This window comes from Colobus angolensis, unplaced genomic scaffold (assembly GCF_000951035.1).
Source record: "Colobus angolensis palliatus isolate OR3802 unplaced genomic scaffold, Cang.pa_1.0 Scaffold197, whole genome shotgun sequence".
NCBI lineage: Eukaryota > Metazoa > Chordata > Mammalia > Primates > Cercopithecidae > Colobus > Colobus angolensis.
Genome location: NW_012115121.1, coordinates 935,958 through 960,626, shown reverse-complemented (window position 1 = coordinate 960,626; position 24,669 = coordinate 935,958). Strand labels below are relative to the sequence as shown.

General features: G+C 40.7%; 1 protein-coding gene across 3 annotated transcripts; it reads left to right on the top strand.

Moving 5' to 3' along the window:
* Positions 1-2,249: 2,249 nt before the first annotated feature.
* TNFSF10 (tumor necrosis factor (ligand) superfamily, member 10) lies at positions 2,250-21,169 on the top strand. 3 transcript variants are annotated; one of them, XM_011940992.1, is made up of 5 exons: positions 2,250-2,504; positions 11,034-11,171; positions 14,407-14,449; positions 17,074-17,178; positions 19,756-21,169. In XM_011940992.1, the coding sequence occupies exons 1-5, from the start codon at positions 2,373-2,375 to the stop codon at positions 20,181-20,183; spliced, it is 846 nt and encodes a 281-aa protein (XP_011796382.1). In that variant the 5' UTR covers positions 2,250-2,372; the 3' UTR covers positions 20,184-21,169. The 3 variants fall into 3 exon arrangements, with proteins under 3 accessions (XP_011796382.1, XP_011796383.1, XP_011796384.1); XM_011940993.1 differs by lacking the exons at positions 14,407-14,449; positions 17,074-17,178; XM_011940994.1 differs by lacking the exons at positions 11,034-11,171; positions 14,407-14,449; positions 17,074-17,178; positions 19,756-21,169 and adding an exon at positions 7,871-8,993 and having other exon boundaries at positions 2,283-2,504.
* Positions 21,170-24,669: the final 3,500 nt, after the last annotated feature.

Genomic DNA, 24,669 nt, shown 5'->3' with positions numbered 1-24,669 from the left:
TTTTGAGACGGAATCACGCTCTGTGGCCCAGGCTGGAGTGTAGTGGCATGATCTCTGCTCACTGCAAGCTCTGCCTCCCGGATTCGCACCATTCTTCTGCCTCAGCCTCCCCAGTAGCTGGGACTACAGGCGCCCGCCACCATGCTCCGCTAATTTTTCATATTTTTAGTAGAGACGGGGTTTTACTATGTTAGCCAGGATGGTCTCAACCTCTTGACCTCGTGATCCACCTGCCTCGGCCTCCCGAAGTGCTGGGATTATAGGCGTGAGCCACTGCACCTGGCTGACTCTTGTAACTCCTCAAATCACCCCTTCTCCTGACCTGACCCCAAGATAAGCCTCCTCATTTCCACACTCCGGACTTTCTTACGTGCTCATAAGATAGAGATGTTGACTTCCTGCACGTTTCCCATTCCTTCGTTTCATGCCTTTCATGTACATCATAGCCGTAATGTTTCTATTTCTGGATTATAACAAAGGTGTTAAGTTGGTTTTCTTTGGTATTCTCCCCTGTGTTTCTTTGTCATCTTTCATTTCTTGTTTCTGCCCTGCCAGACTGTATGTCTTGTGCATTACAGTTATCCCACTCATCTTTCACCTGATTTAAAAAAACTCATTCAGTCCAGGACTTAGAGTATAAGTGTGTTTAAATAGTGTTAGATTCACATAATGTCTAAAACTTTTAGTAGGAAAAATGCTACCTTGCCAATTTGTCAGTGTCTGAAAGGAATTTGCTTTTAAAAATTTGGCAATTTGACAGAGGCAAATTTAAGATTTGAAAATATTTTCTTAAATGTCAACAGTTGACTCATCTACAGCTAGAAGGCAAGGGCAAGAAGCGATGGTGACCAGCCGGGCCTGAATGAACTCAGGAATGTAACTCTAGATCAAGGGTCCTAACTGTAGGTTTCAAAGAATCTCTTGGAGTACTTGCTGAAAAATGTAGGTTCCTAAGTCCACTGCCAGAAACTCTGATTCAGTGGGTCAAGATGGAATAACTAAACAATGGCCTGATGCAGTGGCTCATGCCTGTAATCCAAGCACTTTGGGAGGCTGAAGCAAGAGAATCACTTGAGGTCAGGAGTTTGTGACCAACCTGGCCAACATGGTAAAACCCCATCTCTACTAAAAATACAAAAAAAAAAAAAAATTAGCTAGGCATGATGACATGCACCTGTAATCCCAGCTATGTGGGAGGCTGAGGCAGGAGAATTGCTTGAATCTGGGAGGTGGAGGTTGTGGTGGGCCGAGATCTCACCATTGCACCACTGCACTCCAGTCTGGGCAATAAAGTGAGATTCTGTCAAAAAAAAAAAAAAAGAGAGAGAGAGAGAAAGAGAAAAGAAAGAAAGAAAGAAAGAAAGAAAGAAAGAAAGAAAGAAAGAAAGAAAGAAAGAAAGAAAGAAAGAAAGAAAGAAAGAAAGAAATGCTGAACAAGATATAGAGACAACATACACCTGGGCCAGCATATGACATCTGATAGTGGGGAGATGTGGGGCTGGGTCCTGAATCTGAGGGTAATTAATTCCCCATAACTTCTTTTCCTAATCTGTAAAAGGATAGTGACAGTGAGACACTGTGATGGGGTTAATATCTTGGAAAACATCCACATGATTTTTTCCTTTGCCTTTCTGAGTGTGTCAACTACTTCCTACCTGTCCAGCCTAATACACAGGCATATTGTCTTGGTGGGGGTGGAGATCTAAGAAGGAGATTAGAATTTGTGTCCGAAGGTTTACAAAGAGGAAGAAGAAGTGAATATTTAGATTCTGACATTCAAGATGGAGTTCTGTAGCAAGACCATTGCTATGAGATAGTATTTCTATTTTCCTTTATCCACTCCCACCCTGCCGTCTCCCCACACCTCACAGTAGCATGAGAAAAACCAGATATGGAAGTTTCAGGTCATAAAAATGATCTTATAATTTAGAAAATAGGCCTTGTGCCTATGACAGCCAGGCCATGAGGCTTAGAGCTCTGTGGTAGAATGAGGATATGTTAGGGAAAAGGAAAGAAAATCGCTCCCCTCTTCGGCTGAGGACATTATAAAAAGGAGAGCAAGAAAGAGAAGAGAGAAATGGGCTTGAGGTGAGTGCAGAGAAGGGGTGCATGGATCCCGAGGGCAAGGAGAGGAGCTCCTTTCAATTTCCCTCCTTTCCAACAACTACTTTGAGACAAGGGTTGTCACTGGGCGGTAGGAAAGGGGAGGGACAGATGCAGGTTCAATAGATGTGGGTGGGGCCAAGGCCACAGAACCCAGAAAAACAACTCATCCGCATTCGTTTCCTCACTGACTATAAAACAATAGAGAAGGAAGGGCTTCAGTGACTGGCTGCCTGGCTGACTTACAGCAGTCAGACTCTGACAGGATCATGGCTATGATGGAGGCCCAGGGGGGACCCAGCCCGGGGCAGACCTGCGTGCTGATCCTGATCTTCACAGTGCTCCTGCAGTCTCTCTGTGCGGCTGTAACTTACGTGTACTTCACCAACGAGCTGAAGCAGGTCAGTGCAGGACAGTGCACTCGGTCTCGGGGGCGCTTAGCAACTGTCTGGTTACCTGCTCCTCCTTTGCATGTCAGCTTGCTCCTCTCTGAAGACTTCACTGCTTGCTTTCTCAGTGGGTACACTCTAACTGCTAAATTGCATAATCACTGAGGTCCTCGCTAAAGTGTAAGTTCAAGAAATTGTGTAAACTAAGTGCAGTGACAGAACTGGCTCCACTAGTTACTAGCAGATGTGGGCAACAAAACTCCTGAGGGATTTTTTGTTTTTAAAAGTATGCATATTTTATAATATTAGCCATTGCAACTGTTCATGAAAGCTTTCTGCTAAATGCTTTATAGTTCTTTTGTTTTTCTTTTCCAAACTTTTATTTGTGCACATTCAATTGAAAAAGATAACTTTTACAGGTTCTTTGGTGCCCATATTCAGCATACAAAAATGTAAAAGACTATTCACAAATAAAACACATTAGCTCAAAATGGAAAAAAATAACAATGACAACAATAAAACAACCTAAGGTAGCGCACACTGTGACAGCTCTGCTTATGGGGACATGAGAATTACTGCGAAAATAAATAGAATGTCCTTTTGTAAAAGCAGCAATGGCATGTCTGGTAAACTTCCTTTTCTATGTTACAGCAAGGTTTGGAATAAAATCCACAGGGACTGGAGCTTACACGGCAGCCATGAATAAATAAAAGAGTTTGTTTCCTCAATTACCGTTGGTCCAGTTTTCCTTTTGAGTCCAAAGTGCACCAGGTTTTAAAAGGTTCTCAGTTAGAGATTCTAACCGATTAAGTGGTGAATGATAAAATTTCTTTCCTGCTTTCAAACACAAATGGGTAAATCTGTTCCACAGCAGTAGCAACAGCCTTTAAACAGGGCCTTGTTACTGTGATACTTCCTGTCGAAAAAATCTGTAAGGTAGCTCTTAGAATCTTTATCCAATAGCACACAGCAGGATGAAGTTCAGGTTCGTAACTCACATGAGGTCTATTGTTCTTTGTGAATTCTGGCAAACAGATTTCTTTATTTTTTAGTTTTTTTATTTTACTTTAAGTTCTGGGATACATGTGCAGAACGTGCAGGTTTGTTACATAGGTATACATGTGCCATGGTGGTTTGCTGCACCCATCAACCCATCACCTAGGTTGTAAGCCCCACATTCATTAGGTATTTGTCCTAATGCTCTCCCTCCCCTTGCCACCCACCCCCTGGCAAGCCCCAATGTGTGATGTTCCCCTCCCTGTGTCCATGTGTTCTCATTGTTCATTATAAGTGAGAACATGCAGTGTTTGGTTTTCTGTTCCTGTGTTAATTTGCTGAGAATGATAGTTTCCAGCTTCATCTGTGTCTCTGCAAAGGACATGATCTCATTCTTTTTTATGGCTGCATAGTATTCCATACTATGTAGTATATGTATATGTGTATATGTGGTATATGTATATGTAGTATGTGTATATGTGCCACATATTCTTTATCCAGTCTATCACTGATGAGCATTTGGGTTGATTCCAAGTCTTTACTATTGTAAATGGTGCTGCAATAAACATATGTGTGCATGTGTCTCTATAGCAGAATGATTTATAACCCTTTGGGTGTATACCTGTGGGGAAAAGAGAGGTCAGCCTGTTACTGTGTTATTATAGATAGAAGTAAGTTTAAGAAACTCCATTTGGCTCTGTATTTGAGATGCTGTTAATCTGTGGCTCTACCCCCAATCTTGTCCTTGCTAGAAACATCGCTGTGCTAATTAAGGTTGAAAGGATTTTGGGCTGTAAGGAATGTTCTTTGTTAGGCAAATGTTTAAAGCCTGCTTGTGGTTGAAGGTCAGTACCATTCCCTTAAATCTCAGTAAAAGAAAAACATCTGTCTCCTGCCCATCCCTGGGAAAATGCAACAGCTCCGTGTATCTGTATGCCTTACTGCTGATTTACTCCCTTATCTTTTTGGCAATAAATACGGAGGGAACTCAGAGACCGGTGCCAGTGTGGGTCCTCTGTAAGCACAGCACTGGCCCCCTGGGGCCCGCTTTTCTTTCTCTATACTTTGTCTCTGTGTCTTTATTTCTTTTCTCAAGTCTCTCGTTCCACCTAGCGAGAAGCACCCACAGGTGTGGAGGGGCAGGCCACCCCTTCAATACCCTGTAATGGGATTGCTGGGTTGAATGGTATTTCTGGTTCTAGATCCTTGAGGAATTGCCATACTGTCTTCCACAATGGTTGAACTAATTTATTCTCCCACCAATAGTGTAAAAGCATTCCCGTTTCTCCACATCCTTCCAGCATCTGTTGTTTCCTGACTTTTTAATAGCCACCATTCTAACTGGAGTGAGATGGTATCTCATTGTGATTTTGATTTGCATTTCTCGAATGACCAGTGATGATGAGCTTTTTTTCATATGTTTGTTGGCTGCATAAACGTCTTCTTTGCAGAAGTATCCGTTCATATCTTTTGCCCACTTTTTGATGTGGTTGTTTTTTTTTTTCTTGTCAATTTGTTTTACAAGAAACAAATTCCTTGTGTATTCTGCATATTAGACCTTTGTCAGATGGGTAGATTGCAAAAATTTTCTCCAATTCCGTAGGTTGCCTGTTCACTCTGATGATAGTTTCTTCTGCTGTGCAGAAGCTCTTTAGTTTAGTTAGATCCTATTTGTCAATTTTGACTTCTGTGCAATTCCTTTTGGTGTTTTAGTCATGAAGTTTTTGCCCATGCCTGTGTCTTGAATGGTATTGCCTAGGTTTTCTTCTGGGGTTTTTATGGTTTTAGGTTTTAAGTCTTTAATCCATCTTGAATTAATTATTGTAGAAGCTGTAAGGAAGGGGCCCAGTTTCTGTTTTCTGCATATGGCTAGCCAGTTTTCCCAGCACCATTTATTAAATAGGGAATCCTTTCCCCATTGCTTGTTTTTGTCAGGTTTGTCAAAGATCGGTGGTTGTAGATGTGTGGTGTTATTTCTGAGGCCTCTGTTCTGTTCCATTGGTCTGTATATCTGTTTTGGTACCAGTAGCATGCCGTTTTGGTTACTGTAGCCATTTTCCCTGCTTTGTTGTTCCGGGTTGGAATTACAGTTCTTGACTCATGAATTCTTGAGGGTTAAGGTAGCTGTATCAGAGTTGTGTCTGCTTCTGTTCACCGGTAAAACTCTGGGTCTAGCATGTGGTTCCCAAGTAACCACTAATACTAATACTTGTGGTTCACTAAATACTTATTGAATGAATGAACAGCCTTTGCAAATGCGGTAGGCACCACGAATATGTAGGCAACAAGGGCAGAGTCAGGCTCAACCCAAAGCCAGGCTCTAAATCACTGAACACTCCCGTTTTGTGTTCCAGATGTAGCTAGTCCTGGTGAACTTTCACACCTTTGAAATGTTTTGCTTTTAGGTATGAGGCATTCCTGTGTTGACAATAAGTGAGAATACAAAGGACTGGCATTCTGCCTATTCCTGGGGCACAGGCATGTCATGAGTAAAATCCATAATAAAGAAGTTATCAAATAGACACAGCTGTTCATGATAAAACAATTGAAAAGCAAACTGCCAGTCTCTGCCTATGGATAGTCCATGTCCAAATTGAGGTATCTTTGACAGAAAAAACAAACAAACACTTAGTGCCACTTTAATTTATGATTTTCTCGATGAAAATCCCTGGTACTATGACTCCGAAATTGCTGAAAATAAACCAACTCAGTTTTGGACTTCTAATATGTATTTTAACTCATTGTATATTAAATAGTAGAGAATTATGAGCTACAAGGAACTTCAGATCCTCCCCCCACCACCACAACCACATTTTTACAGATGAGGAGACAACAAATAATGTGCTCACGTTCAGACAAGGCTTTGGAGGCAGTGCTGGGGTGACTAGCACCCAGGTCTGTAGGCTCTTCCCTCCATAGTGGGATGTCCACAGGTTTAACCTATGTGCACCTTGTAATGTACAGTGCTTGCACAGTCCATCCTGTAGCACCAACTCTGTCAGCTGACTAGGAAATGAAAGACTAAGGATCTCAGAAAAGTATAAATTGTGGAAAAGGCATAGAGTGGTAACTATTTGCTAGGGAAATACAGTTTGCATATCCTGTGAAGTGTAAGTTTGGTTATCTCAATCAGTCAGAAATTTTTCTTTTGGAAATGGATGAGGCAGACTCTTATTTGCAAGTAATTATGAAAATTATGGCTACCATTAGATGACCAGTAAAGTCAGGTTTATTGTAGGCACATTTAGAAAAGAGTTTGTTTTGTAACAAAAAAAAATTCATGAAACTATAGTCATACCTTTAGCTTTAAGTCTACACAAGAGATTGGCACCAATTTGGAGCCAGAATTTCCTAATCTTTCTTAACTTTACAGCATAAACAGAGTAAAGCTGTTACTCCATACACAAGTAGCTCCATCAATTTGCTCACATTGCAAGTTGGACTAATTTTAAGATTGAATCAACCAGTTATTTACTCAACTGACTCATGCAATTGTCTGTATATATAATCAAATTTCTTTTTCAATTCTACTATAAAAATGGAAATTTCATATAAGACTTAAGATCTTCCCACTTGCACGCATTTTTCCTAATTGCATTTTGACATATGAATACATGTACATTAGGCATGCAGAAGAATTCATTGAGAGTGCAAGAAAGCTTGGAGAATTACAGGTATTGAGCAATTACTGTGTACCAGGAACTTTGAAAAGTATTGCCTGATTTCAATTCTCATAACAATTCTATAATGTAAGTATAATTACCCCATATTATAGATGAACAAACTAAGGCTGAGGTGAAGTTAAGAGATTTGTTCAAGATTACAAAACTAGTAAAAGGTAAAGCCTGATTTTGAACCCAGGCATGAAGGAGGTACTCAATAAATTGAAGCACCTACTTTTTTTTACAATACACTTTTTTCAATACATTACAATGCTATTTTTATAGTAGCATTGTAATTACTGCTGAAAAGTCTCCTGAAGGTGTCACTTTCTTCATCAGAAATTTTCCAAAGGGAAAATATGTTTGAATCTTCTGTGTAGACTTTGGAAAAGTATATTCAACATAAGTATTAATTTCTTAAAACTGAATACAGGCTCCACTTTGGCTGGTGAAATTTTGCAGAAGATACAGTCTGCAAGGATTATAGGGTGTAAGGGTTAAGGAAGGCTTCATAACATTGGATTGGATCTTCACAAATAAGCCTGTAGACCAGCAAACATGAACAACAAATATGGGCTGAGCTCCCAAAGTCTGTGTCCCTCTGAGAAGGTTTTATGATAAGGGAATGGCCTATCACTGTGGCATCATAGATGGGAAGGAAAAAGGAGAAGGGATTCCTCTCCACAGATCTCCATAAATGATCCTTTATGCTATTTGCAGTTTGCAGAAAATGATTGCCAGAGACTAATGTCTGGGCAGCAGAGAGGGTCAGTGCTGCCATCTTGAAGTCTACCTTGCTGAGTCTACCCTACTGACCTCAAGCCCCATCAAGGACTGGTTGACCCTGGCCTAGACAACCACCATGTTTGTAACAGCACCAAGAGCAGTCACCATGGAAATCCACTTTTCAGAACCAAGGGCTTCTGGAGCTGAAGAACAGGCACCCAGTGCAAGAGCTTTCTTTTCAGAGGCACGCAAATGAAAATAACCCCCACACGCTACCTTCCGCCCCCAGTGCCCAGGTGTGGTTAGTTAGAGAATGTAGCTTCAGCCTGTGATATGCTGCAGGAAACTCATACTTTGAAGTGGAAAGGATGGAAGGAGGCGGGGGGAGACATATCGTCTTAATTATCATTCTTGGAATAACCACAGCACCCCACGTCAACCCACCATGTGTCTAGTCACCAGCATTGGCCAAGTTCTATAGAAGAAACTACCAAAATTCATGATGCAGGAACCATGTGAGGGTGGAGAGGGTGATTGAGGCTTCCTCTCTGGGTTTCTATTGTTCAGAAAACAGTATTTATGCATAAAAAGGTCTAGAAAGAGAAACACTAAAATGACAATGTGATCTCTAGATGGTATGATTATGGGTGCTTTTTTTTCTTTTTGTTTTTCTATATTTTACAAAGTTTCTACAGGGAATGTCATAAAAATATCCATGCTATCCATATGTAATTTTCATACAGATTTAAAGAACACAATATTTTTATGTAGTCTTATGAGAAAACAACCATACTCAAAATTATGCACACACATAGTGTGATCTCACCCCTGTAAACAAGAGAGATCATCCAAAGGTTAACTAGGAGGTGGGAATATAGCTGCCATTAGTGGTTGTTTCAGTTTTTTGTTTGTTTGTTTTTGTGATTTACTTATTTAGTTTTTGGAGGGTTTTTTTTTTCTTTTAGAAAAGTGTTCTTCACTTTTCCATGCTTCCCAGCTTGCCTGTGTATCCTGAATGTATCCAGGCTTTATAAACTCCTGGGTAATAATGTAGCTACATTAGCTTGTCAACCTCCCATCCACTTATACCCAGGACCTTACTCAATTTTCCAGGTTCCTCCCACCTCCTCCTGAAAGTATTTCTGGAAAATACCAGAAGGGATCACAGGCTGTAGCCAGCAATTGGTACTAAAGTGTCCTGTGGCTCAAGCTCCACTACCACCATCCATGTCAAATTCCACCTCAGTTGACAAGTTGTTGCCTGCTGCCATTACTGCCTGATCACAGGCAGCTGTCAACTCTGCATCTTGCCCCTCATGGCTGGAGCCTCCCATCTTCAGCCATTTCCTGCTGAGAGAGCTTACAGCCGATGTGAAGTAAAAAGGCATACTTCTCCCTCCTTTCTGTGTCATGCACATCTTTTTGCCCCAACAAGTTAGAGAGACTTGTGAGCCTGCTTGTGCAGTGTAATCAAAACGAAGCTTGGCCATAGTCCACTCATACTGGGTGAACTGGGACAGTGTCCAGGGAAAGTTCGCTCTTCCTGGAACTACCCTCGGGCCTTGTAGCTGATCCCAGTTTCTCGTCTCTTCCTTCATGATCCTTTCCCACAGTTTGCTAGACATGCTTTCATATTTCTGAATCACATGTGACTGAGTGCCTTCCTTGGAAAGGTTTTCCATCTCCCAAGTCAATTGGTGTTGCAACTAGATGTCTACAGGTGGGGCAGGCAGGGGCAAGGAAATGTACCTAAGTCCGTGGCCAGTCATATCTCAACTCGGGCAGCCCCAGCTTCACCTCCAACTACATATACTACGGGAATGTTTTTCTCTTGTTGTTAAAATAAGCATTTATTTAAAAGTAAATGAATGATCTATGACAGGGTGTGTGGAAGAAATTTATTAACTCAAGTTTGCACCTTTGCATTTGAGGGACCTTGGTCAGATGTCCAAGGGTTACATGGCTGAGTACAGAACTGTGTGATTCTGGCTAGGACCGCTCATGAACAGTTCAGATATTCTGATTTAAAATGAGATGGTCTTTCTATAGAAAGGAGTGAATTATCATTCAATTTGATCCTCCCTTCAAGCTTTGCAGTACCTTAGTTGAAATAACAGATTAAAATTGCCATTTTCTCATTTATTTCCCCAGGTAGAGTCAATTCAGCAGATTTTTTCAGGGAAATAACATCTCTTCCATCCTACTTGTTAAAACAAAACAAAATAGAAGAGAAAATCCTTCTGGCTTTGTTTGGACCTTCTGTTTCCTGTATTTCTTGATTAAACAATGATCAGCCTAAAGAGTTCTGGGTGGTTTGGGGTGTGTGTGTTTGTGTGTGCTTATAACATCAAGCAAGGATTTGTTGATGAGAGTGAGGAGTTTGTTGACAATGATCTGGCTATTGCCATTGTTTACTTTCAATCAGAAACAGGGAGAAAACCTTCAAAGAGTGTTTAAAGTCTCTGCCAATAAATCCCTAGTTAGTGTAAACATTTAATGAAACAGCGTTCAGATTTCTAGCGGCAACATGGTCCAGATTCTGCCATCCAGAGGAGTAGAAATCAAATCAGTAACTAGAATCTACTTAGCTAGCCACAGCTCAGATCAAGAAACAGAACATGACCCCCTCCCAAATGATTTGGCTGTTTTTTATTTAGGATCCTAAAATTTAAACTGACTCCACTACCAACCTTGTATCTAGGTAGGTTTCCAGCTTCAAAACGGGATACATACCATGGCAGAGCTGGAAGAGACCTCAGAATCACTGTAGTGAACTGGCTCGAAACTAATGAACAGACACAGAAACTAATGGAAGCAACTTGTCAAGAAAAGCACAGCTGTTTAGTAAGGGAGGCAGGGAAGGGGCACTGTGACTCCAGATGCCTGACCCACACCTGGATCCTTTCCCTCTGACTCCAGATGCCTGACCCACACCTGCATCCTTTCCACCATATCCAGCTGCTTACTTTTATTCTCTTTCTCTCTCTTTTTTTTAAGGACAAAGGAGAGCATGCTTACTTTTATTTCAAACAGGAACTTACTCAATGTGCCAAAACTTCTCTAAGTCTGCTATCAGTTTCTGTTGTCTTAACTTCCAAATGAACAAAAATAAAAAGCACTTATGCAAAATATTGTGTTATATTCCATCTCAACTCAGATGCAGGACAAGTACTCCAAAAGTGGCATTGCTTGTTTCTTGAAAGAAGATGACAGTTCTTGGGATCCCAATGACGAAGAGAGTATGAAGAACCCCTGCTGGCAAGTCAAGTGGCAACTCCGTCAACTTGTTAGAAAGGTATGTAATCTCACCAGGTGACCTCACCAGTAGGCAGATAAGGCCAGAAGAATTCCTTAAAGTGAAGGAATCTTTAAGATAATCAAGCCTAGACTCTGCATTTTACAAATAAGAAAACTTAGGCCCAGAGTATTTAAGTATTTTTCCCCAAATTCATAGAACTAGGAAAATGGGGCATAGCACCAAAAGGCAGGGCCTGGCCGACTCCTGATCTAGAGTTCATTCCCCTGCCCCAGACAGACTCCACATCTAGTCTAATCTTTTGATCTCACATTATGGAAACTGAGGCACACACAGGGTAATGAAGAGAAGGTCACAAAGTCATAAAGAATGTGTGAGATTTTTTTTCATTCAAAAGATAAAGGAGATCAAATAATGATGTTTTATATTCTTCCCACATTGCCGATGTCTGGAGCTAAATATTTACTTTTGTATGCATATAGAGATGAAGAAAGAGGAAAGTAAGAGGGAAGAAAGAGGAAAGGAAGGGAAGGGAAGAAAGAGATACTCTGAGAATTTGAAGGTGGTTTTTTCTTAATTTACAGCCAATAAATAACAAATTACAAAAAGTATCTGTTTATGGAAGTTGCTTAAACAGGATCTCCAGCAGAGGCATGTTAGTTAACGGTTTATTTTACTAAATGTGGCAGAGTGACAGATCAAATCAAGTTTCTTCTCTTAGGCTCTTCTTTCTTTGTAAAATGGCATTTAATAATATTTGCGGCCGGGTGTAGTGGCTCATGCCTATAATCCCAACACTTCAGAAGGCTGAGGCAGGCAGATCACCTGAGGTTAGGAGTTGAAGACCAGCCTAGCCAACATGGTGAAATCTCATCTCTACTAAAAATACAAAAATTAGCAAAGTGTGGTGGTGTGTGCCTGTACTTCCAGCTACTTGGGAGGCTGAGACAGGAGAATTGCTTGAACCCAAGAGGCAGAGGTTGCAGTGGGCTGAGATTGTGCCACTGCACTCCAGCCTGGGCAACAGAGCATGACTCTACCTCAAAAACCAAAATAAATAAATAAATAAATAAATAAATAAATATAGTAATAAATTGCTTCTGCCTATGTAAAAATATGAGATGAGAACATGACTATAAAAATACTCTGTAAACTATGAAGTACCACATACACCACCATTGTTTAAAGACATTAACTGGGGGAATTCCCAGGGTAGGAGGAGAATGTGTTTCACACATGTTTGTAAGTCCATTGTTTGGTGCTCTGCATCTGTTTCTCCATATAAATACTGTTATATTGGTGGTTAGGGATCAAGTTTATAATCCTGAACTGTTTTCACAGTAGAGCCCTGACATACGTAAGATGCTATTTCTATGGGAAATGGAACTATATTTCTTCCTAGGAGTCCTAGAAACATAGCTGCTCTGTGGCTGCCCTGGCAGTGTGGCCCCGGGCAGGGGGACCCACTCCACACAAGCTATATGGAAGCAGCTGTGATTCCACCACTGCAAATGACAGCGAGTGCTCAGGGGGCAAGGACCAGGAGACTAGGAAAAGCCTGGGCTGGAGAAAGGTCCTGAGGAAGCTGAGAAATGAAACTCCCAAGTTCCTGGGATAGGGGTTTGGGGAGAATGGAAGTGCAATTGTCCAGCAGGGGAGAGCGACTCAGAACTACGGTAGAAATCTGGAGACTGAGGAGAGGGCTGGGTGCTGTGGACAGGGAGTGGGGAGATAAGAGAAATAGTGAGGACATTTCTTTTTCCTGCTATTCCTGCCATTCTCCCTCCCATTCTCACATCCTGCTGCCAACTAGAATAGCGAGAAGCTGGGAGAGAACACAGAGGGAATAGGTGAGAATGTGGGAAAAATAATTCTCTTTTTTTTTTTTCAGGCACATTAGTCAAACGGACTTATTCCAGTAAATATCCTATGCCCATTATCTCATTTAATCATCACGACAGCTCTGAATAATAAGTTATTATTATCCTCTTAAATATATTTTTAAAATAGATGAATAAATTGAAGTTTAGATCAGTTAAATAGCTTGAGCAGTCTCACAGAGCCAGTAACTGAAACATTTGAATGCAGGGCATCTGGCCATGCTTCTAGTCACTCTTTTTATTTTGCCTCCCACATTGTAGTAAAGACCCTTTTCTTTCTCCTGCTGCTTCCCCTTCTTTCCTTCCTTTCTGTTGCAGAATAAGAGAAAGAGAGAATAGGAGTGGGAAAGAGAGACACACAGAAAGAAATGAGAGAGAGATAAGAGAGAATGCCGTGGTTTTCTCTCACTTCCCCTTCCTGTATGTCAGTGACCAGAGAACTGATTACAGTCAGTCCACCACCACCAGCCCTGCCCCCATTATCTGGCATCAGGGCTTGAGGTGGAGGGAGAAGCAGAGAGCTTCTGCTTTGGGGTTGGAAGTACAGAGAACACAAGTTTCTGACAGTTGTAACATTAACTAGAGTGATTGGGAAAGAGGGCAGTGATGGGAGAAGGTGGCAGGAGGGACAGAGCTGAATTCAGAATCCGTGGATGAGCCAAGTCAGGATCTTCCCAGTTAATAGAAAGGTTTGATTTTCACTCTTTCTTACTGGTTTTCCCCATTGGTTAGTACAAAGGGAGGGGGAGGTTACTAGATATTTAGCAAACATATGGGAAGGTGGTAAAATATCTTTATGTTGAGAATGGCTCAGCCACATTCTCAGAAGTGAAAGAATGACACGGTGTTGTCAGGTTATACCTCGATAGGCTATGTATGTCTGTGGGCATCCTGAGAGAGAGGAAGTGTGCCCTACGTCTTGAGGATTGGGTCTGTCCAATAATTTTAAGCCTCTGGACTCTGTTACACACACTCTGTTATAAGTGTGTGCACTTATACACACACACATGAAGGTGCACATACACCCCCCACACAGAAAGTGACATGACATGGCTGCCACACCTATCAGCCACATTTGGCTGAACTCACATGGCAGATGATTTCTTCCTCCTGTACTGCTCCAGATGTGACCTTTCCAAGACTTCATCCAGCAGCAGAACCTTCCCAGGCAGAGGACCATCCCTTGATTACTGTGTGGGGACAGTTATCTCAATATTCATCCCAGCTCCCACACCACCCCTTACAGACCCTATGCTTGACCAACTGAAAGCTTCCTAGATTGATACTGCATGTAGAAATTTCCTGTTAGACATCAGCAAGAAGATCCATAGGCATTCTATTGTCAGTTTAAATTTTTAGGGAAATTAACAAGCTTTATTCAATAATATTTGCAGATGATTTTGAGAACCTCTGAGGAAACCATTTCTACAGTTCAAGGTACTATCTTTTTTGTTGTTATTTTAATTTTTTACTATCGTCTTCATGACAGGTGGTGAATAGTTTTCCATTCTCCTGTCTGTTCTCATCCACTCATCCATCCTCTGATCTGCTGCTCTGTATCTCAAGCTACTTGTTGATTCTATTTCCCTCTTTACATTGGCAGCTAGGAAGCTCAGAACCAAACCTGTGGCCCACCTATGGTCAGAACTTTATTTCAGCTTAATTTTATTCTGCCCCATGAATTTTCCTTTCTCCTTAATTTCTTCACTTATTTGTTTCTACCTTCTAATGTGTTACAAACAAGCCATCTTAAATCATTTCTGGGAAATTGACAGAAATAAATGAAGTCCCTTAAAGTCACCCTTCTTTGTTTCAGGCCACCAGTGGGTTCCAGGTCTTTCTTTACGAAAGCCTCCTCCTCCATCATCCTTTCCCAACAATCTTTCTACCCATCCACGATCCTCATCCTGTGGTCTTCATGCCACACCACCCTCTTGTTCATGGTCAGCAGCCTTCTCACGACCCACCTCTCTGTTCAGCACTATTGCCCAGGCTGGCTTCTTTAGCCTTCCATCTGGCACTCCCTCATCCTTCACAGCTCATGTAATTGTCACCTCTTCAGAGAGGGCTTCTGTGGACACCTTTCTAAGTAAATTCTGCACTCTGTTATTTTTATCACACGTACCTTGTTCATTTCCTTTCAGTTATTTTTTAAATGTTATTCTTTTCCAATGCAATAAACTTCTTCATCACTTGGCACCCCCATTTTCCTTTATTAAATATGTTTTCTTAAATATAAAGGACAGAATCTGGTCCTGGGGTCTAAGCCTTGTTTCTTATCATTTCTCCAAAGATGAAAGCAGTAGTCAGAATGTTGAACACTCCACCTGTTCAGATGATTCATACCAGATTAATGGTCTACAGCAGATAGATGCATGTACTGTTTTCAGTGTTGGAAGAATAAAATTCTTTGTTATTCATCTCAGTAAGGTGAAACACTACTCTGTATACTAAGATATATCCATGGTACCTCAATATACATATTTGCAAGTTTCTTTTCTGGCAGGTGTTTAATATAACCAGTAGAAAATTTCCTCTTTTAAAATTTTGCTTTCAAATCTAGGCTTTCCTATCCATATGCTTGAAATGACCTTAACAAATCTGTTGCCCAGGCTGGAGCACAGTGGTGCAATCATGGCTCACTGCAGCCTCAACTTCCTGGTGTCAAGCAATCCTCCCACCTCAGCTTCCCGAATAGTAGGGCTATAGGCACAAGCCAACACACCTGGCTGATTTTTCTATTTTTTGTAGAGACAAGGTTTCACTATGTTGCCCAGGCTAATCTCAAACTCTTAGGCTAAGCGATCCACCCATCTTGGCCTTCAAATTATCACTTTCTAATTCATATTTTCTGTAGAAGGCTGTAAGTCCCTTGAAGACATGGTCAGTGAAGTCTTTGATTAATATTTGTGGGCCCTTTAGGGTGTAGTGCCTTACCCTAGCACTGTCTGTTTGATGAAAGAATATAATTTATCTTACAACCAAAGTAAGCACTCTTGGGAAGTTTGAACTGATTTTTTAGCGAAAGTCCTTTGTTACATTTCTTTTCCATTTTTTAAAAAATTTTTTTTAATTTTTATTTTTTGATGGAGTCTCGCTCTGTCGCCCAGGCTGGAGTGCAGTGGTGCAATCTCTGCTCACTGCAAGCTCCACCTCCTGGGTTCACACCATTCTTCTGCCTCAGCCTCCTGAGTAGCTGAGACTATAGGCTCCCGCCACCATGCCTGGCTAATTTTTTTGTATTTTCAGTAGAGACTGGGTTGCACCATGTTAGCCAGGATGGTCTCGATCTCCTGACATGATCCGCCCACCTCAGCCTCCCAAAGTGCTGGGATTACAGGCATGAGCCACCGCACCCAGCCTACATTTCTGTTTCTTTAAGGCTACTCCAAAATACTTTGGACGGTGATCAATAAATGTTATTTGTTTATTGTGATCCAGTGAATTTGCAACTTATATGCTTGTGTACTCAATATCATAACCAGAATGTCAATTCCTGTTCTTTCTTTTTGGAGTGGAAGGGTGGTTGCAGGATAACTGTTGGATACCAGTTTGCCGCATCTAAGGGCAATTGTTATAATTGCTACTGCTTTAGAATCTGCAGTAGTTAGCATAGAGAAAGGAAAATTGAGATGACAAAAATTGGTACCACTCTGTTTATTTCCATATATAATTCAAGGTGGAAATTTGTCAATATGTGGTTATTTGCACACTTTAACTCAGCAGCATTATTACATGTCTACAGTTATTGCTTTATATTTTTGGAAAAGGGATAGAATCTTCACTTTGTTGTATTCTCTTTGGACCTTACCTGTGAGACACTGATAAATTATAATTCATGTTACTGCTTATTCTTCCCGTGTAAAGTACTTTTCAAGTTGATCATAAGCTGAGGTAGGTTGATCATAATAATATCAAAATGTTATTTTTATGAAAACTCGTGGAATCAACTTTGGAAGCCCAGTATGCTTACAATGGCTGATTGACAACACCTATGAACAGCAATGTATTTGAGAACTAGTTTGGCAAGTGTTGATGATTCTTTATCATTTCTCTTTTAGAAAAGCAACAAAATACTTCTCCCCTAGTGAGAGAAAGAGGTCCTCAGAGAGTAGCAGCTCACATAACTGGGACCAGAGGAAGAAGCAACACATTGTCTTCTCCAAGTAAGAAAAACAACAAATAAGTGACTTAAGGGAAAATAATGGAAGGATTGTGCCAAGTAACTTATTTTTTAAATAATTTTACCTGAAATGTTTATATGGCTATCTACAAAATGCTCAGTATTAATCAGATCTCAGATTGACTGTTTTCAGATGCAACATTACAGACAAATAGCTCAATTACTGCCATGACATAACTGGCCTCAGGAAAATTACAAAGTGGGAGAATTGAGTTTTTGCAGTTGCCAGGATCCCATTCTTTTTCCTTCTTTGAGTAATTTCTCTTTCTTTCTTTCTTTCTTTTTCTTTCTTTCTTTCTTTCTTTCTCTTTCTTTCTTTCTTTCTTTCTTTCTTTCTTTCTTTCTTTCTTTCTTTCTTTCTTTCTTTCTTTCTTTCTTTTTCTTTCTTTCTTTCTTTCTTTCTCTTTCTTTCTTTCTTTCTTTCTTTCTTCCTTCCTTCCTTCCTTCCTTCCTTCCTTCCTTTCTTCCTTTCTATTTCTTTCTTTCTTTCTCTTTCTTTCTGTCTTCCTTTCTTTCTTTCTTTTCTTTCTTTCATCTTTCTTTCTTTTTCTTTTTTTTAGACAGAGTTTCATTCTTGTTGCCCAGGCTGGAGTGCAGTGGCGCTATCTCGGCTCACTGCAAGCTCTGCCTCCTGGGTTCAAGCTATTCTCCTGCCTCAGCCTCCCAAGTAGCTGGAATTGCAGGCATGCTCCACCACGCCTGGCTAATTTTGTATTTGTAGTAGAGATGGGATTTCTCCATGCTGGTCAGGCTGGTTTCGAACTTCCCACCTCAGGTGGTCCGCTTCCCTCGGTCTCCCAAAGTGCTGGGATTACAGGTGTGAGCCACCGCACCCAGCCTTTCTCTCTTATGATTACTTCTTCCATCCCTTTGCACTTCTCTTCTTTGCTCACCATCAAATCTACCTTCTCTTTAAAGGTTTCATTTACTATCACTATGAATCACTAGGTTCTTCTAGTGGCATTTATATTAAATTAAACCATAGGAGATTGCCAATATTTGACCATATTTTACTTACACAAATGTCAGTTTCATATAGTTTAACCATATATGTTACATTTAATTTGTATCTAGACAGAACACATGCTGATACGGTGCTATGTAATACTGTGCATGTTTTGTTGTTGTTGTTGTTTGTTCTTTTTTTTTTTTTTTTGAGACGGAGTTTCACTTTTGTCGCCCAGGCTGGAGTGCAATGGTGCCATCTCAGCTCACTGCAACCTTTGCCTCCCCATTTCAAGCGATTCTCCTGCCTCACCTACCCAAGTAGCTGGGATTACAAGCATGCACCACCACACTAGGCTGGTCTCAAACTTGACCTCAGCTGATCTGCGCCCCCTCAGCCTCCCAAAGTGCTGAAATTACAGGCATGAACCACCACATCAGGCCTCTGTCCATGGGTCTTACAGTGTAAATGTCTAGGTTGGAATTGCAGCTCCTCTTCACCTAGATGCATGTTTTGAGCAAATTACTTAACCTAGTCAAGCTTCAGTTTCTTCATATGCAAACTTGAGACAAATCTTAACTCACAAAATGATGCAAAATGTCTGATCTATTGTATATACTCAAGAAATACTCACCTTTATTTTTATCAGAGGCTTTGTCCCATAAATTTGTCTAAAAATATTTCAGACATCACTTAATAGATAAAAATGTTGTTAGGGGGGTTTTGGGTGGGTTGGTTGGTTTAGTTTCTTCTGGTAGTTGCCTTCTTAACATTTTTGGACTCATGTTTTATAAATGATTGTCATGTTCTGCCTACAAGTGAGGGGATTATTATGATGGTACTGCTTGCTACTCATCAATAAATATAATTGGTTTACGCTCTGGAAAAGCCCAATTTTGCACCAGTCATGGAGATAGGCTAAAAGTGTTAAGGAATATCATTTTGGAAGGCTCATTTTTCATTCAAAACCTTTGAGTGTGAAAGATTCAAGGATCTCAGAATCTTTAAATCTAGGCTCCTTTGCCAACTTTGTGCCTCTATTATTTTTGACTAGAGAAACCATCTGCTTGGATGTGCCTTTGACTCTGGAGAGCTGAGAAAGATCAAGGAGGGACCCAAAGAGTCCAAAAGGAATGGCAAGAACTTCTGAGATATAGGCTTAAAGAAATAGATACGTTTGTTTAGGTTTCCTAAAGAAATAGATACGTTTATTTAGGTTTCCTTCTGGATTGTCCACTTAAGTTCACCAGCACAAGAAGAGAGGAACGGATTCAGGGCAGAAGTTATGCCCAGGAGTAACCATTGCTATCTAAGTGGGCCATCCCCTGTGCTACCATTCTAAGTGTGACACATGTGGCATAAGCAGCTGATAACGTATAAAAAGACAAGGGACTCCCAACAGTTCCCAATGTCACAATGATACAGGAGCCTCCTAATTTCTATGTGACTAGAATTTATAATCCACATAAGATTGAAGGAGGAAGAAGTTTGATATTAGATTGAAATCCCTGGCAATCCCAACAAAAATGTAGGCTAGCCATAGCTGCAAAGAAGCTCCTTGCTTTGCTACAAATTCCCTTCTGTTAACTCTCTTTCTCTCTAAATTTCCTACAGACTCCAAGAATGAAAAGGCTCTGGGCCGCAAAATAAATTCCTGGGAATCATCAAGGAGTGGGCATTCATTCCTGAGCAACTTGCACTTGAGGAATGGCGAACTGGTCATCCAAGAAAAGGGGTTTTACTACATCTATTCCCAAACATACTTTCGATTTCAGGAGGAAATAAAAGAAAACATAAAGAAAGACAAACAAATGGTCCAATATATTTACAAATACACAAGTTATCCTGACCCTATACTGCTGATGAAAAGTGCTAGAAATAGTTGTTGGTCTAAAGATGCAGAATACGGACTCTATTCCATCTATCAAGGGGGAATATTTGAGCTTAAGGAAAATGACAGAATTTTTGTTTCTGTAACAAATGAGCACTTGATAGACATGGACCATGAAGCCAGCTTTTTCGGGGCCTTTTTAGTTGGCTAACTGACCTGGAAAGAAAAAGCAATAACCTCAAAGTGACTCTTCAGTTTTCAGGATGATACACTATGAAGATATTTCAACAAATCTGACCAAAACAAACAAACAAATAAAAAACAAAAAGCCTCTATGCAATCTGAGTAGAGCAGCCACAACCAAAAAAATTCTACCACACACACTGTTCTGAAAGTGACTCACTCATCCCAAGAAAATGAAATTGTCAAAAGATCTTTCAGGACTCTACCTCATATCAGTTTGCTAGCAGAAATCTAGAAGACTCTCAGCTTCCGAACATTAATGCAATGGTTAACATCTTCTGTCTTTATAATCTACTCCTTGCAAAGATTGTAGAAGAAAGAGCAACAATCCATCTCTCAAGTAGTGTATCGCAGTAGTAGCCTCCGGGTTTCCTTAAGGGACAACATTCCTAAGTCAAAAGAGAAAAGAGGCACCACTAAAAGATCACGGTTGGACTGATGCAGTGGCTCATGCCTGTAATCCCAACACTTTGAGAACCCAAGGTGGGCAGATCACGAGGTCAAGAGATCAAGACCATAGTGACCAACATGGTGAAACCCCATCTCTACTAAAAGTACAAAAATTAGCTGGGTGTGTTGCTGCATGCCTGTAGTCCCGGTTACCTGGGAGGCTGAGGCAGGAGAATCATTTGAACCCGGGAGGCGGAGGTTGCAGTGAGGTGAGATCACGCCACCGCACTCCAGCCTGGTGACAGAGCAAGACTTCGTTTCAAAAAATAATAATAATAATAAAAATTGTATATGTATGTGTTATTTTTTCAATAAAATTCTATATTACAGTGTGTCATGTTTGTTTTAGTGCTCACATTTATTGTTGTTTTTGTTTTAGTACTCACTTGTTTCATAATATCAAGATTACTAAAAATGGGGGAAAGACTTCTAATCTTTTTTTCATATCTTTTATCTGACACATATTACAGAAGAAAGAAATTTCTCACTTTTAATTTAATATGATCAAATGTATCAGTTCTTTTATTTATGGCTAATACTTTTGTTTTGGGTTGAGTTGTGCTGTGTCTTCAGGAAAGATATGTTGAAGTCCTACTCACCAGTACCTCAGAATATAACCTTATTTGGACATAGGGCCATTGTGAATGTAACTAGTTAAGATAAGGTCATAGTGGAAAAGGATGGGCCCTTAATACAATATGACTGGTATTCTTTTTTGTTGTTGTTTTTATTTTTATTAATTTTTTTTAGACGGAGTCTCTCTGTCACCCAGGCTGGAGTGCAATGGCACAATCTTGGTTCACTGCAAACTCTGCCTCCCAGGTTCAAGCCATTTTCCTGCCTCAGCCTCCCGAGTACCTGGAAATTACAGGTGTGCACCACCATGCCCAGCTAAATTTTGTATTTTTAGTAGAGATGGGGTTTTGCCATCTTGGCCAGGCTGGTCTTGAACTCCTGACCTCAGGTGATCCACCCCCCTCTGCCTCTCAAAGTGCTGGGATTACAGGTGTGAGCCACTGCGCCTGGCCCACTGGCATTTTTGTAAGAAGACGGAAATTTGGGGCCAGGCGCGGTGGTTCATGCCTGTAATCCCAGCACTTTGGGAGGCTGAGGCGGGCGGATCACGAGGTCAGGAGATCGAGACCATCCTGGCTAACACGATGAAACACTTTGGGAGGCCGAGGTGGGTGGATCACGAGGTCAGGAGATCAAGACCATCCTGGCTAACACAGTGAAACCCCGACTCTACTAAAAATACAAAAAATTAGCCTGGCGAGGTAGTGGGTGCCTGTAGTCCCAGCTGCTCTGGAGGCTAAGGCAGGAGAATGGCGTGAACCCAGGAGGCAGAGGTTGCAGTGAGCCGAGATCTCACCACTGCACTCCAGCCTGGGCGACACAGCGAGACTCCGTCTCAAAAAAAAAAGAAGAGGGAAATGTGGTTATTTGGTTACAAAGACACACAGGGAGAACACTGGTGATTACAGACACAGAATGGAGTGGTGCCGCTGGGAGCCAAAGGATGACCAAGGATTGACAGCCATCATCAGAAGCTCGGAAGAAACAAGGAAGGGTTGATTTTACACAATCTCAGAGGAAGCACGACCTTGCTGACACCTTAATTTCAGACTTCTGGGCTCCAGAACTATAAGACAGTACATTTCTGTTGTTGAAAGCCGCCTGCTTTGTGACATTTTGTTCCAGCAGCTGTAGGAAACTACCTTACCTTTCATGCCTTGTTCAAGAAATCTTTTGCACTCTCATACAAATATCACCATATATTTTTTTCTAAAAAAATTAAAGTTTAGCCTTCATGGTTTGATAATGTCATTCAACTGTAATTTAATTTGTATATGAGGTGAGATAGGAATCTAATTTTTTTTTTTTTTTTTGAGATGGAGTCTTGCTCTGTCACCCAGGCCAGAGTGCATGGCACAATCTCGGCTCACTGCAACCTCCACCTCCCAGGTTTAAGAAATTCTCTGCCTCAGCTCCCGAATAGCTAGGATTACAGGTGCATGCCACCACACCCAGCTAATTTTTTTTTTTTTTTTTTTGTATTTTTAGTAGAGCCGAGGTTTCACCATCTTGGCCAGGCTGGTCTTGAACTCCTGACCTCGTGATCCACCTGCCTCGGCCTCCCAAAGTGTGGAGATTACAGGCATGAGCCACCATGCCCGGCCTAATTTTATGTTTACCATATAAATAGCCAGTTGTCCAACACTGTTTATTGATTAGTCCCTCATTTTCCCCGCTGATTTTAATGTCTCTTCTATCATACACCAAGCTCTCGTGGTTCGGCTTCTGTGGGTATTTTTTACCTATTGGTCTAGTTGTGCATTCCTGCTCTACGCCATGTTTTTATTTAAAAATAATGGTAAACTATACTTAACATAAAATTTATCATTTTAATCCTTTTTGAGTGTACAATTCTGTGGCATTAAGTACACTGACGCTGTTGTGCAACCATCACCACTATTCATATCCAGAAAGTTTTCATGATCCCAAAATGAAATGCTGCACATATCAAACAATAACATCCCTTGGCCAGGCGTGGTGGCTCACGCCTGTAATCCTAGCACTTTGGGAGGCTGAGGCGGGAGGATCACAAGGTCAGGAGATCGAGACCTTCCTGGCTAACATGGTGAAACCCCGTCTCTACTAAAAATACAAAAAATTAGCCGGGCGTAGTGGTTGGCGCCTGTAGTGCCAACTACTTGGGAGAGGCAGGAGAATGGTGTGAACCCAGGAGGCGGAGCTTGCAGTGAGCTGAGGTCGCGCCACTGCACTCCAGCTTGGGCCACAGAGTGAGACTCCATCTCAAAAAATAAGTAAAAATAAATAAATAAACAAACAAATAATAACATTCCATTACCCCCCAGTAACTACCATTCTCCTTAATTTGTCTATAATTTTAACTCACTTAAGTATCTCATATATTATGCAATATTTGCCCTTTTGTGATTGGCTTACTTCACTTAGTATAATGTCTTCAAGGTTCTTCCATGTTGCAGCATGTGCCAGAATTTCCTTCCTTTTTAAGGTTGAATAATATTCTATTTTATGTGTGTAACCCATTACCCCCCAGTAACTACCATTTTCCTTAATTTGTCTATAAATTTAACTTACTTAAGTATCTCATATGTTATGCAATATTAGCCCTTTTGTGACTGGCTTTTTTCACTTAGTATAATGTCTTCAGCATGTGCTAGAATTTCCTCCCTTTTTAAGGCTGAAAAATATTCTATTTTATGTGTATAACATATTTTATTTATCCACTCATTGGTCAATCATACTATCTGGTTTAAATCACTGTTGCTTGTTGCTTTACTATAAATCTTGATATCAGGGATGTATGTTCCCTTTCTTTAGTCCTGTGGTTCAAAATAATCTGAGCTATTCTTAGCTCTTACTTTTCCCTGTTAATTTAGGAACCACCTAGAAATTGTGTACACACAGACACACACACACACACACACACACACACACGCAACCTTTTATAGATTCTGATAGAGTTGCATTGAATTGCTGGATTAATCTGGGGATAGCTTCCATGTTTTAGATACTTTGATACTTCCCAAACACGAGCGACTGTATCCCCCTATTTATTTAGACCATCTAAAATTACCTCCAATAAGGTTGTATTTATTTACTTATTTTTGACATCATGAATGGGATCTATGTCTTTTAATGACATTTTAAAGTAGTTGATGCAGGGAGTAGGTATTAACTTTGAGAAGCATTGCAACATAGTGATTGAGAGCATTGTCTCTGGATCCAAATTGATGGAATTCAAATCCTAGTTTCACCATTTACTTGAACAGATTAGTAAATTCTGTGTCTCAGTTTCCGACTCTGTAAAATGGGATAGTTACAGTAGTCCTGTCATATGATTGATGTGAAGATTAATAGAGTTTACACTTAACATACTTAGCACAATGTCTGGTACATAATAAATGTAAACAAAATTTTTAAGTATTGGCCAGGCACAGTAGCTTATGCTTGTC